General features: G+C 36.8%; 2 protein-coding genes and 1 pseudogene across 4 annotated transcripts; 1 reads left to right on the top strand and 2 right to left on the bottom strand.

Annotated features, from left to right (window-relative positions):
- The first annotated feature begins 4,427 nt into the window (after positions 1–4,427).
- LOC138314035 (interferon-induced protein 44-like) lies at positions 4,428–8,541 on the top strand. 3 transcript variants are annotated; one of them, XM_069254234.1, is made up of 6 exons: positions 4,428–4,608; positions 5,340–5,705; positions 6,937–6,995; positions 7,095–7,307; positions 7,805–7,948; positions 8,406–8,541. In XM_069254234.1, exons 1-6 carry the CDS (start codon positions 4,461–4,463, stop codon positions 8,529–8,531), a joined length of 1,056 nt encoding a protein of 351 aa, XP_069110335.1. In that variant the 5' UTR covers positions 4,428–4,460; the 3' UTR covers positions 8,532–8,541. The 3 variants fall into 3 exon arrangements, with proteins under 3 accessions (XP_069110335.1, XP_069110336.1, XP_069110337.1); XM_069254235.1 differs by having other exon boundaries at positions 4,429–4,608; positions 7,805–7,952; positions 8,406–8,518; XM_069254236.1 differs by lacking the exons at positions 7,805–7,948; positions 8,406–8,541 and adding an exon at positions 7,615–7,665 and having other exon boundaries at positions 4,429–4,608.
- A 1,615-nt stretch (positions 8,542–10,156) lies between these two features.
- LOC138314036 (integrase/recombinase xerD homolog) lies at positions 10,157–11,712 on the bottom strand (annotated as a pseudogene).
- Positions 11,713–11,901: 189 nt separating this feature from the next.
- On the bottom strand, positions 11,902–14,084 carry LOC138314034 (uncharacterized). The gene has a single exon (XM_069254233.1). It carries the CDS (start codon positions 13,486–13,488, stop codon positions 11,902–11,904), a length of 1,587 nt encoding a protein of 528 aa, XP_069110334.1. The 5' UTR covers positions 13,489–14,084.
- Between the last annotated feature and the right edge of the window lie 875 nt (positions 14,085–14,959).

Genomic DNA, 14,959 nt, shown 5'->3' with positions numbered 1-14,959 from the left:
TTAAAGGGAAATTATTAGGGTGGTTTAGAAATTATCTTACTGATAGGAAGCAACGTGTTTTAACTGAAGGCATTTTCTCTACATTCAAAAAACTGTTAACGCTGGAGTCCCTCAGGGATCTGTCTTAGGCCCTTTTTTTTTTTCTATTATATATTAACGACATAACTAATATTGTTATAGTGATTGCAAATTGTTTGCAGATGACACTTCGATTAGTGAAGTAATTGATAATAACCAAATCTATGCTGCCCATACACTTTCACAAAATCTTTCGAATATAAGTACCTGGGCTCTGAAATAAGACATAAAGTTTAACCCCACTAAAACTGAATCATTAATATTTTCAAGGAAACGAAACGTCATTCATCCCGATATATACTTTGACAATAACACGGTTCATACAGCTAGCACACATAGACATTTAGGAGTTCTACTTTCTGACGACTGTAAATGGACCTCACCACATAGATTATGTATACCAGAAAGCATTTAAAAGGATAAATATTTTAAAAAACATTAAAAAAAGAGTGTGCCACGTAAAACTCTTTTAAATCATTTATAAAAGTTATATTTTGCCTGTTTTAGAATATGCTGATGTTTTATGGGATAACTGTACTGAACAATGTAAACTTCTGTTAGAGTCTGTCCACTTAGAAGCCGCTAGGATTATAACGGGATGCGCAGAGGTACCTCCCATGATATACTTTATAAAGAACTAGCTTGGGAATCTCTTTCGGATCGGCGTCAAAAACACTAACTTTTCTTATGTTTAAGATACTCCGTGGATTTGCTCCACAGCATTTGATTGAAATTGTACAACCATTTTTATATCAGCCTGAAAAAATGAGAGATATCCACTAAGGATGACAAGATATTTTAATATTCCTATGTGAAGAACTGCAAGATACTATACTAGTTTTTTTCGAAGTACCTTTAGAGAATTAAATTCTTTCGCTTTAAACTTTGACTTATCGAATGTTAATACTGTTGCACAATTTAAAACACTCCTTTTTAACATTAATAAAATGGAACCTGATATAACAAATACCTTTATAAACAAAGGTTCTCGAATTATAAATATTACTCTGTGCCAGCTCAGAAATTCCTCTAGCAATCTAAATTCTGACCTATTTCGCGATCATTTGAGAGATTCTCCAATTTGTTCTTGTGGCCTTGGTAATGAAACAGCCGAACACTATCTTTTCATATGTCCTTTATTTAATGAACAAAGATCATCACTCAGAACCAAAATACATAACTCTAATATCCCCCACTCGCATTTTAACGCAAAAACTCTACTGCATGGCTGTGACAATTGTGATGAAGAAAAAAATACATATTTATTGCAATGCATATCAGAATATATATCTGAAACTAAAAGATTTTTTTTAGATTTTTCTACTATGATAGGTTGGGGAGATACACTAATAATAATATTCATTCATAATGTAATGTTAAATGTTAAAATATTTTGTTGATAATTGTACTATACCGGATTTGTTTGGAGATGGCTAATATAGGCTTTGCCTGTTGCCAAATCCATTTGCATATTATTTGCAATAAAATTTGTTGAAATGAAATATTCCTTCTAATTCGCAGCTTGGCAGTCCTACTTCTACGGAGTCCATTTTGAGATATGCTAAAGTTTAGGGAATTAGTTTAAAACAGTATTTTTATTCATATAATGATACATATAATACAGTACATCAACACATTTCGGAATCGGAAAACAAGCTTAAAGCTTATATAAATTCCTTTCCCTGAAAGTATCAAGCCAGAGGAAAGTTCGGCACTGGAAAAACCTTTACAAGATATGTATAAAAGAACCAGTTTAAAGCAGAATAAATATCATATTAATAAAAATACTTGTTGCAGTCCATTAGTAACATGCATTGTGAACTACAAGATAAGAGTTATGTACATGACAAATAGTACATACACCTGAGGTGATTACAATATAAGACAATGGATTCATGAGTTCTATTTACAAATTTCACGCGTCTGGGATTAATAGTTAATAGATGCTTAATTTAAAAAATCAGCCTGTTTTACAACGTCTGGAGATACATAGCTTATACTAGCTTATGCAACTAATCAATCAATCGTGTTTACCACGTCCTTTGGTTAATATAGTTACTGATATATGACTTGCTATGTTAACTAGAGCCTATACAAAAATAGGTTTATTCAGTTTTTAATTTTTGTACTTTCATATTACTAGTCGTATCGATCTGCCCCAATCAGCAAGAGGTTTTATTTCGGTAAGAAATATAGTCAAATTGCATTTGTAGTAGATATTTAGTCTAATTATAGTATAAGTTAGAATTAAACATGAATAATAATATTTCGATTAATTTAGGCTTCCGACTAAACCACAGGTACAAAGTGGAACTATCTTCTAAGGTTTCTTAACAATATATAAAGCTTGTTTTGACGGATACTCTCTGGATCTGATCATATTTGATTATGTCACTTCTTAGAGCGAATCGAGTGTGCATTACTAAAATTTGATTTAACTGTATCAGAGGTCTCTGGATGTTACAAATAAAAGTTGTGGCACGGGGGGGAGTGTATTTATTACTTGTTTTGTGCAATAAGCGTTTTGAAATTATGCGCAAAAGCACACGGATTTTTCACGAATGGTTCTAGACAGTAATGGCAAACCAAAACTAACCTTGAAAGAATTTTAAAAAAAAAAGGACTCTTTCATAAAATTGAGTATGCAATTATAGTAGCTGGAAATGTCTGAATGTCTAGTAAGTATACATATGACCTTCTGATACCTTATTTGGAATTAGACGTGATAGATAATAATACTTGATAATTTAGTGTAGCACCTGTTACTATTCTTGCTGCCTCCAATTGTACATTTTCTAAATTTTGGCATATAGTAGGATAATTTGGTAGGTTTTCCCATACAAAATCAGAATATTCTAGAATCGGTCTTATAAATGAAAAAAAAAAATAGTTTGGAGAGAGTTTCCTATCTACAGTATATCTTAAACTTCTTAGGACAGATATCCTTGGAGAAACCCCCCTTTTTTTTAAATATGATCTATGTGATTTTTCCATGAACCATCTCATTTAATACAACTCCTAAGTGTTTATGGGATTTTACATTTGATACATTAGTATTATTTAGAGTTATGGGGTCGTAGTGTCTACGTGTTGTTTTCCTAGATATTAATAATGATTCTGTTTTTTCTGGATTAAAACGTACTAACCATTGGTTTGCCCATGCATGTATCTTTAAAAGGTCATCATTAATGGTATCAACAGCAAATGTAGGATTATCAACTCTTATATACAAGGCAGTGTCATCAGCAAACAATTTAATTTTACAATTGATATCTTTCACTATATCATAAACAAGAAAGAAGAGTGGATCTAGGATTGAACCTTGAGGTACACCTGACTTAATAGTATGTGTCTCAGAAGAAGTACCGTTAATTACAACTTTTTGATGTCTATCAGATAAATAGTTTTCACACCAAGATGATAGATAATAATTTCCCAGAGATACCAGATTGTTTCAATTTAAATATTAAACCCCTATGCCAAACTCGATCGAATGCTTTGCTTATATCACAGAATACAGCTATAATTTCCTTCCCCGAATCTAAAGCCCTCCCAATTTCGAAAAGTATAGGGAATTCTAAAGTATTTAAATCTCTGCTAGTAGTAAACATATCTCTGACTTGTAAAATGTAAGACCTAAATAAGGGTTTTAAAGTTTGTGTCTTTTTCTCTCATACCTCGACGTTTTAATTGCAATTTTACAATTATAAAATCCCGTCATTTTTAAATACATGTAATTTTGAAGAAAACCGCCACTTCAAAAGAATTGTTTGCATCTTTATAGTAACGCCAGCCTAGTAACTAAGTAGTTTATGAAATAACATACAAATTAGTAGCCTTCTAATGTTCAGGGAGTATTGACATAGTAGTAGTGATTGTATTTGGCCTACAGGGGTGATTTACTTGACGTTATTCAGTTTGGTGTGCAAGTAGTTTTTGTATATCCAAGGGGAATAGCTGAAACACATTTTAGTGTTAGTTTAACATGCTAAAGTACTAAAATAATTATAGTATGCTACAACACCGAGTCAACATGCTAAAACACTAAATTCAATACGTTAAAAAAACTTATTTTAACTTGCTAAAACACAGGTAATACTGTCACTAGCACATAGGCACGGCATGAGATAAGAGACTTCGTATTCTTCAGTACTTAGCCATATCAAAAAACAAAATACAATGCATGACGCCGCATCTCCAATCAGGAGCCCCATTTAAACAGTGCAATCTAGAACGAATATATGTACCCGGCCTACCATACCTTTCGGTCGACACGATTTTCTATTGCAGCTAAGTACAATCCAAATGAAAACAATGTGTCTTTACTTCTAATTTATAGATATAAAGTCCTACTTCATTAGCCAAATCTTCACACAATCGAAATGTCAAGTCTGACACCTCTGGACAAACATGCTATTGAAGAGTTCATAGGGGAAAGTTCCAAATGCTTCACCAAGCTGTACAGTGCCAAGGAAAACGGCTTTGACGCAGGCGTATTTCACCAGAAGTGTGATAACAGAGGTCCAACATGTACGTATCCATGTGAAAACCATGCACTTCTTCAACAAAGACATTAAATTATGTAATGAGTAAAATGAAATTGACGTATTAATGATAAAAATTAAAACACATCAGTTGGGAATTTCCCATTATTTCATTATGATGGTCAAATACATTCAATTTGACAGAACATAATGCTAAAATGAATTTTACAGGGGTTACTATCACTGTCTTTAAATCCACCCCTGGAATATACCATAGTAAACTGAAGACAGTTCAGGAGAAAAAAACTGACCAATCACAGACCTGCAGAGACTTCATTTGAAAATTAAAGAGATAACGACGTCTAACTTCAAAGCAGCACAGCCAAAAATGTACCATTATTCGATTCTTTTGATTGACATCTAAGTACCAAACTACCTGTCTCATCTGGTGTCGCCCATAGAACCTTAATTCTATGACATATTCAAGGGGTGATATAACGACGGTGATAGTAATCCCTGGAGCATTGGCGTACGGTATGTAATAGCGATGGGAGTGTTTCCTATCGAGTGTAACAAATATTTCACGGACACATGAGAAAATACTGATGCATTAGTTAAAATGACTGAACATGGAATATTTTGCCATACGAGCGATAAAGTATATCAATAGAAATCTTAACATCGAATGACAGAAGTAAACATCATTAAACTGTTTCGCTATATTCTCACATATAAAAACATCATGGATTTTCTTCGATCTTTATACTTTGTCTACAGTAACGGTGATCTCCGATACGGAGGGTCACGTTTACGGAGGGTACACCTCGGTCAGTTGGCAGTCGGCCTTTATCCCACAAGTTTACGACAGGGATGCGTTCCTCTTTTATCGTGACAATGGATCCGTACAAAACATGGAAAAGTTTTCCGTCCGGAAATGTGAATCGGCTATTGCATATGACCAAACGTCAGGTCCTATTTTCGGCAGCGAACCGGATCTTGGAGTGTTTACCGGGAATGTCACTAGGACACACGACGGAACACCTCACGCTGTCAGCCTCAAGTTCAAAGGAGCTAGTTACATGATGCCTTCCTACCCGTTATTAGACCTGGAAGTGGAGGACATCGTGGTCTATAGCGTAACAGGTACTAAACTGTATTATACCCACGTTGTACGATTGTGTTAATGTTATAGTGCAGTTCTTTATTCTATAACCCATTTATTTCAATCTCACATGTCAAGGTCGTTGCCATTTTCTTTATGCATCAGATAAATTGATACATGCCTGATTCTGGTATTGGTGATATTATTTAATTGATACACGCCATGATTCTGATATTGTTAATATTATTTAATTGTTACACGCCATGGTTGACTTAAATTGTTCAGTAGTTGATAAATACCTCAGTCATTGACAATACGGTTCAGTTGGTTTATGTCATTTTTAAGAAGAGAGCTCATTTAGTCTATGCCATGCAAAAATCTTTATCAAACTCGGACGCTTTTAAGAAACATCAAAATGACAAACATCTTTAAACCAACTTACTTTGCGGGAACTTGATTTCACGACACATTCGAACGAGCCTACTGTACCTGTATTTGAATCGGTTTCGCTGCTATTTATTTTCTCAATTTCTGATGGCCCGCCCAGGCTTGAATGACGTGGGTCAAAACGTTTCTATCGTGGCTTGAAGGATATGATTAATTTACTGATGCCAAACATCATTTTGATTAATTTTGTTTTCAATTTCAATACTAGTAGTAAATTCAAATTTTACCTGTAAATAATGCACCGATTTTATATGTTTTTCACATTAATTGGAAATATATCTTAAACAAAAGTTAATAGAAGAAGTTTTCATAGCTATATTACTAAAGTTGTGTAATGTATGTCACTTTCTTTCATTCCTACACGTGTAATACTGGCTGGTCTAGGGCTGCCTGAGGCTGTATTGCATAGCTACCCATGCAATAAAGCCTCGTGACGTCACGGCGTAAACAAAATCTCTATTTCCTCGGTAAATTTTTTATATATTTTTTTCACAAAATTGACTGGTTTTACTATAAAAGATGCAAGCAACGGAATTTGTGTTGAAAATATCACGTAATTTTTCATGTATGGAAAATTGACTTCCAGTCGTGGATTTCAAAATGGTGGGATATTATAGCTGTAAAATTGCAATAAACTTCGAGGTATGAAAGAAAAATACTCTTTCATAAGTGGATATGAAGGATAGGGATATTCTTCCCTCGGGATCACAAAATGTTGCAAAACCCTCGGCAATCCTGGGGTTTTACTACATTTTGTGACCCCCGGGTAGAATATCCCTATCCTTCATATCCACATATGAAAGAGTCTTATACTCTTGCTTGCAGATTCTCGATACAACCTCAAGGCTTTGCCATGGAGAAATGAACCTTCTTTCGACAACGCGGTAAGACTGTGAAAGTTTGTGCTCTCTTTTCCAGATATTCTGCTTATATATGCATTTAGTTTTTGATGATACCTATTCATATTTGTAATATTTATTTAGTGCCTTAGAACGCTATTCGAAGACGTGGAATCCTATTGGCCCCTTAAAGATTTTGGTGTTCCTAAGGGGACTGTCCAATACGTCAACATCCTCTTTGTTGGACCGATTGGGGCCGGCAAATCAACTTTTATAAACACGGTGGATTCTGTGTTTCGTGGCTACGCAACTATGATTGCAATAGCCGGAGGCAAAGGGAAATGCATGACACACAGGGTGAGCAAAACTTTAGACAAACTTTATTTTAGTACTGGAAACTGACAAATAGTGAAATATCGTTACTAGTATGTCAGTCGAAGAAAAGTATTTCAAATCGGGAGTTAATAAAAAAAAATCTGACATGGTTATGTAAGTAGAAAAGTATTTCAAATTGTAGGTTTTATTTAAAAACTAAACATTTATATACAATGTCGATGCATATTTATATTTTTTTTTTTATTTTAACGACAGCATGATTAACAGTGAGAGTATATTTAGATTTCTTGAATGGTAATTTTCTCTTTTCCTTCCATGATATATACAGTTTTTGGCATCCAACATCGTCTGCTGAAACCACTAAAACAACGGTAAACACATTTATAAATGCCATAGTACTTGCTCTTATTTGTTTTATAATTTTTATTTCATTCAAGTTAAATGTGTATGGTATCTTGCTCTTGATTCAACTACATGTATTCATGAGCTGAAGTTATGGTTGTTTTCCCATATATCAGTATCGCCAGTACCACATTACGAGTTCCGACAACAGGCGCTACCTTCACTTTCGCCTATGCGATACTCGGGGTCTGGAGGATGGATTTAGTATAAATAAGGATTTTGACGCTATCCTTGAAGGCCATGTCCCCGACAAATACAATGTAAGTAAGTTGTATTACGTCATTATGTGTGAGAGTTTGAATCTATTACTGTATCGTTTTTAAATTCCACGTGTGTAAAATTCGCGATATACTGTTTGGAACTAATTCGCGGGGTTTATTTTCGCGAATTATCTGTGAAGCATTGGAAAACGCCATTCATACAACTGGATAAGACTTAACAAACCATGAATTTGATAAATATCGCGAAGTATTAACTTTCGCGAGTTTGGATGGATCCGCGAAATAGCGAAATTAAAACCTCCGCGAATATTGCACATTGCACTATTAACTCCATTTTCTATATAATTGCATCTCAATAAATGGAAATAATTCTTTTCATTTTAAGACGATATTAAGTTTAATGGTCAACATTTTCAGTTGTCCATATAAGCGTTGGATGCTTATCCTTTGATAAAGTTTTAATCGGAATATATTCTTTTTATGCTATATCTTATAGTTTCTCGTCTCGCGTCTTTGTGAGCAGAAGAATACCTCATCGACATACGAAACATTGACTGTAAGACACTACGTAACTACTAGTAAATTGTTTTTCATTGACGATACTGTAAACAATTGCTATTGACCTCTCTATAAAAGAGGGATTTCCACAACTCAAAGACAAGATTCACTGCGTTGTATACGTTCTTGATGCTGAAAAATACTCACCGGAAGTGGGGATAGGCTTTACAACAGACGACGTACATAACCAGATAATAGATCTCCAAAAAAAACATGATCAACGAGGTAAGAATATAATGTTACATGGTTTATGCAAAGTGCGCTTAAGTTTTCGGTCTACACATCGGTAGATCAAATGATAATCGCGTATAATCCTTATGTTTTAATTGTAACATTAAATAGAGAGACAAAAAGACTATATAGTAGGGTTTATTAAACAAAACGAATAATTTTCTATGGCGCAATAGACCAAAGGTCGACATATGCGTCTAAAACTTTTCGCACAATCGACGCTTAACCGTTTGACCTTTTCACCATTTTCACGTTTTTGCCAGTTAAACCTACCTACATTTGTATATGCATATGTTTTAAATAGGTTTTTGAGTAGTAAAAGTTATTAAAAACAAAAAACGGTCGAAAATACTAGTTATGCGAGTTAGCGGACTCGGCAATATATAACACCATTTGATTTAGGACTAGTCGTTTGTTTATATCCAAAATTAAAACATAGTTCAATATCCTTGCTGCTTGGTGATTTATTTATGTTATTTTTTTGGTGAAAGCTCCAACAGCATGGGGTTAGAAATAATACACTTTACATATAATTAGATATTTGCATAGATCAATCAATACATATTACATATATTCATTATTCTTTAAAATTTGTACTTTAAACTTGGCTAAATTTTATAAAATTTTGCACAGATTTAAAGATATTTGAACTGAAGGGCTTCGGCAAATGTAACATTTAAAGTAATAAAATAGTATATGAGAATATTCAGTTCATTTGCTTGATGATTTTTCAAATTTGTGGTATGTACATAAATTATCATTTATAAATAGTTTATTCCATCTTGCAGTTTAGTTGAATACATACATGTATTATAATAATTTGACCCTCATGTTTTTTTAATCTTGGATAGGTATTCCTCAACTAATCCTTCTGAACAAGACAGATTTTGCATGCCCATTGACCAAGAAGGACACTTCCGCTGTAAACCGAAGCGAAATCATTAAAAAGCATTGTTTACATGCCGCCGAACGCTTAGGTCTTCCGCCTTTAACGGTTCTGCCAATGAAAAACAACTTCTTCGAGACGACGGCGACTTCTGACGAAATGGCCATTTTAACTCTATATAACGTCCGACAGATGTTACGGGCGGCCGACGCGTACCTGAGAGTCAATTTCCTTGACGAATTGAGACAGGAGAGATATGAGACTTCCGTTTAGAGCGGACTGCTTTTTCTGCTTGAGGATAATCATGAATAATAACACAAGGAATTCGTTGTTGTCAACATTTGAGGATAAGAATCTCTGGCTGATTCAGAAAATGTCATGTCTGATTTCACAGTATATGAGACATATATGATAAATATCCTAACAGTAACCAATTAATCAATTACTCAGTTGAGAAAAGGAAATAACTTTCACCCCTAAAACCTAAATGGACCACTGGAAATCTAAATGGACCAGGTCATTGTGAAATTACAGGAAACAGCAGAGCATTAACACTTAATCTTTATTCTCCAAAAACACTGCGCTTACCGCTAATAATAACAACATAACTCACAAATAAAATGCAAGGGCTCGACCACGCCGAGGCACAAGGGCTTGACCACGCCGAAGCTGATTTAATTAACCAAAAACTAAATCACCTTTCACAATACACAAATCCATACCATCCTAAATACACATGAATAATTGCCAAAAACTTGTATATAAAAAAAATAGTAAAAATTTTCCTGTAAACTAGCGTGTGAGCCGGTCAACGTGGTCTCGCTGAATGAAAAAAGCACGTGCCTCGCACTAGTCACCTACACGCGTACCTACACGCCACTCGGTAAAACTCGTCACTTTCCGTAACCGACCGTGCTTGCCACGTGGCGGTTCTCTACGCTATAGGAGAAAACAATTTCAGTCTAATTCATTACATTCAAACGAATGAAATTATATTTCTCCAAAAAACACTGCGCTTACCGCTAATAATAACAACATAACTCACAAATAAAATGCAAGGGCTCGACCACGCCGAGGCTGAATCAAAGAAAGGGAAGAATATTGACGTAAAAATTATAAGCCCAAATGTTTTGACACCGAAAGCCTGTGTCCTAAGGAATCTTTTACGTAGCCGTCTTTGGCGTTTCTCGGAACGCCACCTGCCGTGTCTTTTGAATAACCTATCTGATATACCCGCGTTAGCCGCGCTCGTTGCTCCACCAGAACGTAAACTATGAAGCCCATACCGTTTTATATCTGGGACAAAAGGACTGAAAGCCTCCATAAAAAGCTCCCTCATTCTGGTGTAAGATACTGCTTTGCTATCCAACCGACAAATAAAACCATTGGCAGTTTTCGATAACGCCTGGAAAATGAATTCATTTGAATTGAAGCTAGCTGAGGCGAAAAATCGCTCAATATTTGCCACGGGACAAAGCCGAGTCCCTGTGCGCGCAATAACCACCCGGGCTCCATCTCTGTAAACATCTGTCTTACTTTTGCGAACTAGAACCAGCATATGAGTCTCAAAAAACTGAAAATCAGATCTCTTTAATTCTAACAGTTCAGATACTCTGAAAAAACCTGCATATCCAACCAAACATGCGCACACGGTGCGCTGGTTGTAAAGATTATTGTCACTACTGTATTTATCGAACATTCTGCCAAGAATTTCCGGAGTAATAGGATCTTTCTTCATCTTAGGTACCGACAAACGTCTCTTTGCCCCTTCCAGTGTGTTCTTAACTAAGACAGACTCTGTAGGAGAAGATATTCCCACTACATGATGAGCCCATTGTAAACTATAAAAAGCCGTTAACACAGGACTTGGAGAATTCACTTGTTGAACCAGAGATGCTATATACACTGATACGTGAATAGGATTGGCGGGAAAGCAATCACTGTCTGTCAAACCGTTGCTTTTGGCCCACCTTTTCCATCTTAGAAATCCGCGATGATACGTCTTAGCGGTATTAGTGGCTTTACACTCAGTCAATAAGTCCGGAACTAAGCTCACGGTATCAGCTAATTCACCCGGTAGTTCTGATATATCGTCTCTGAAAGCCTGCAAAAACATTCGTATAAGGAATCCTTAATGCATATACAAACGATTAGTCAAAACACGGCTTACATGTATATACCAGAGTCATTATGTATGTACATGTATCTAAGCTAATCAATAGCAAAACAACAAACGACTTAATTTGACGCCCTAGTCTTATGTCTACCTAGGTCTACTGTACACACTGTGCCATCACCATACCACCACCAATCCGGATTAGTATACACCACTACCACCACCACGAAAATCTAGCCTCAATGCCAGCATTCTGAATGGGAGGTCCACGTTTCCAAACAAATATTTATTCCCCCTCCCGGGCATATACGATTGTTTGTTAGTAGGCAAATACACCATTCCCACCACCTCAGGGATATAGCCATCACCAGTGGGGCATAAAAAAGGCCAAAAACTCGCGGACCTCCACAACGGAACCACCATAGTCCCGTACGCACTACACTGACGCATATATTTCAGTACCCTGTGCACAATACACACGGGTGGCACAAACCAGCCGTTTACACCAAACCAATCGGCTGTAAATGCGTCTACGCCATTACTCTCAATACTCCAATGACGAGAGTAAAAAACTGGGAGTTTACTATTAATATGATTAGCAAACCAATCGATCTCATGAGGGCCCCATAACCCCTCCAGCCACTGGAAAATCTCATCAGAGACTGACCAATCGTCAGAATCAACTAGTCGGCTCAAAACATCAGCCTGGTCATTCAGATCTCTAGGGATCCATTCAACGTCTAAGGAAACATTAGTTCTCAAACAGGTACGAAAAATCGTGTAAGCAATTTCTTGTAAACATGGCTTCATACTGCCTCTAGATACAATTCGTACTACATTTTGGTTATCCGTGAACCACTTCACTCTCTTGTCTCTCAGCAAATGCTCCATAGACATAAACACATTTCTCACTGCTGTAAGTTCCCGCCAAGTAGAACTTTGCTCCTTCTCAGCATCTGACCACATGCCGTGAGCGGTGCCGTTCGGCGTATCTACAACGTAACCGCCATAACCTGTGTTACTGGCGTCACTATATACAACCGTGAGACAAGCACAGTCTTCTGTAAAATTTCTAACATTCAAATCCGACACATTATCTCCCCAAAAATTCAATTGCTTAACACTGTCATCTGACAGCGATATATCACTGTTCCATGATATAGATTCAGAGATATCTACACTTAAACTCTTTGTCATAATGTACACTACGTTGCCTAAGACATAGGACATTGACACAATCTGCCCTACAGCAGATGCTACCTTACGTACAGGTACTCGCCCACACATACGTATATCTTCCAAAACGTCACTTATATACATAGACAATTTGTCAAGCCTGGGCTGTGTAATACTTAAAATACCTTCAACAGTATCAATGGAGTTGCCCAAAAACACTAGTTTCCTAACAGGAATCCAAGTCGATTTCTCGGGCTTGGGTACAAAACCGCTAGCTATCAGGTCATGCTTGACCTGACTCGCCATATGTGCGCACGCGCTCTCGTCACTATGCACACCTAACCCGTCATCTAGGTACATGAGTATTTGTTTACCCTCGCCACGCCACTTTTTCACTAGTGGTCTGGTGACTTTGGTGTAAATATAACAAGCTGAACTCAACCCAAAAGGCAGTACCATGAATTTAAAATATCTTACTTTGTTTCCGAAAACCCAGGAAAAACCGAGAAAATTAGTATGCGGTTCAAATATTTCGATATGATGATAAGCCGAATGGATGTCAAATTTGAAACAATAACAGCCCTGCGTAACAAATTGCATAGCAGTTCTCATATCTTCAAATTTCACACTGGACTTCCAGATATGTTTATTTACGTGTCTTAAATCTAATATTAACCGTTTTTTCCCGGAATTTTGGACAGAAACTGTCAGAGGATTTACAACAAACGGAGGCGTCTCACACTCAACAATCAAAGATCTAACTAATAAGTCATTAATTGCATCTACCACAAACTCTGCTTGTTTTAGAGACGAAACATTGTTCTTCAAAACAATCGAGGGAGGCGTGGAATAAAACGGAATTTTGTAACCAAGTTTCAACGTCTCAATAATGAACTCACTACTGCCAATATATTCCCAAAACCTTATACTGTTCCTGAGTCTACCTCTCACAATTATCTTGGCTTGCCCCTGTTCATATTCGTAATAATCTTCCGTATATTCGGAAAGTTTATCTGATAAATGACAGTTCTCACTGGTATACTTATCTTTTACAAACTTGGCCTCATCACTGTGGTTTTGTCCGGGTAGATGCTGCTGCTGAGGCGTTCGATCTTTGGTTGTTCGGACACTCACTCCTCCAATGGTTGAAGGATCCACAGGAATAGCATGCTCCGTGTTGCTGTCCCCTCCGTGCGTATAATCCAGAGTTCCCGTGAAAAATGGCGGTCCTGCAAACCATTCCTGCACGGAGGGCCCTCTAAAGGGCTGCTGAAGAGGACCAGAAGAATGATTCCCGCCATTGCCCACGCTGCTACGCCCAATAATTTGCCTCTTAGAATTAGCGGCCTTAGATTTCTTCTTTTTGATAGCCCTATTCTCGGCTCTGTTGATCTTTCCCTCATCCTCGCTGTCACTCGCTATAGGATTAGATTCGTATTGTCTAACGGTTTCCCAACCGCCTTCGCTGGAATCTGCTATCTTAATTAGTTTGTTTCTCCTTGAAACTTTGTCCTTCAATGCACATATAATTTCACTGGCGTACGAATGTTTGGAGTTCTCCAGGGCCCAGTTAACCTGGTCAAAATCCTCACCCAGTTCTGTGTTGAAGGTGTACTGAACTTTATTGCCCTCGTATTTCCACTTATATGAATGCTCTGTTTTAATTCTTTTCACTTGTGACGACACAGACACCGCCGCGCCTTTGACTTCCTCGCGAAGGTCGCCAAGTTCTTGCGACAATTTAGAGTCTATCGCATTAATATTTTTCCCTTGTGCTTGAACTGCGCCCTAAATATCCGCAAGACTAATAGAAGCGTTGCGGGAGCTTGAATTGTCCTCCATGTGAAAAAAAAATTCAAGTAAATGCGATGAGAAAAATTTCCTGTAAACTAGCGTGTGAGCCGGTCAACGTGGTCTCGCTGAATGAAAAAAGCACGTGCCTCGCACTAGTCACCTACACGCGTACCTACACGCCACTCGGTAAAACTCGTCACTTTCCGTAACCGACCGTGCTTGCCACGTGGCGGTTCTCTACGCTATAGGAGAAAACAATTTCAGTCTAATTCATTACATTCAAACGAAT

This window comes from Argopecten irradians, unplaced genomic scaffold, assembly GCF_041381155.1.
Source record: "Argopecten irradians isolate NY unplaced genomic scaffold, Ai_NY scaffold_1238, whole genome shotgun sequence".
In the NCBI taxonomy this organism is placed as follows: domain Eukaryota; kingdom Metazoa; phylum Mollusca; class Bivalvia; order Pectinida; family Pectinidae; genus Argopecten; species Argopecten irradians.
Note: the sequence above shows the minus strand (reverse complement) of the source record. Positions and strands in the feature narration are given on the sequence as shown.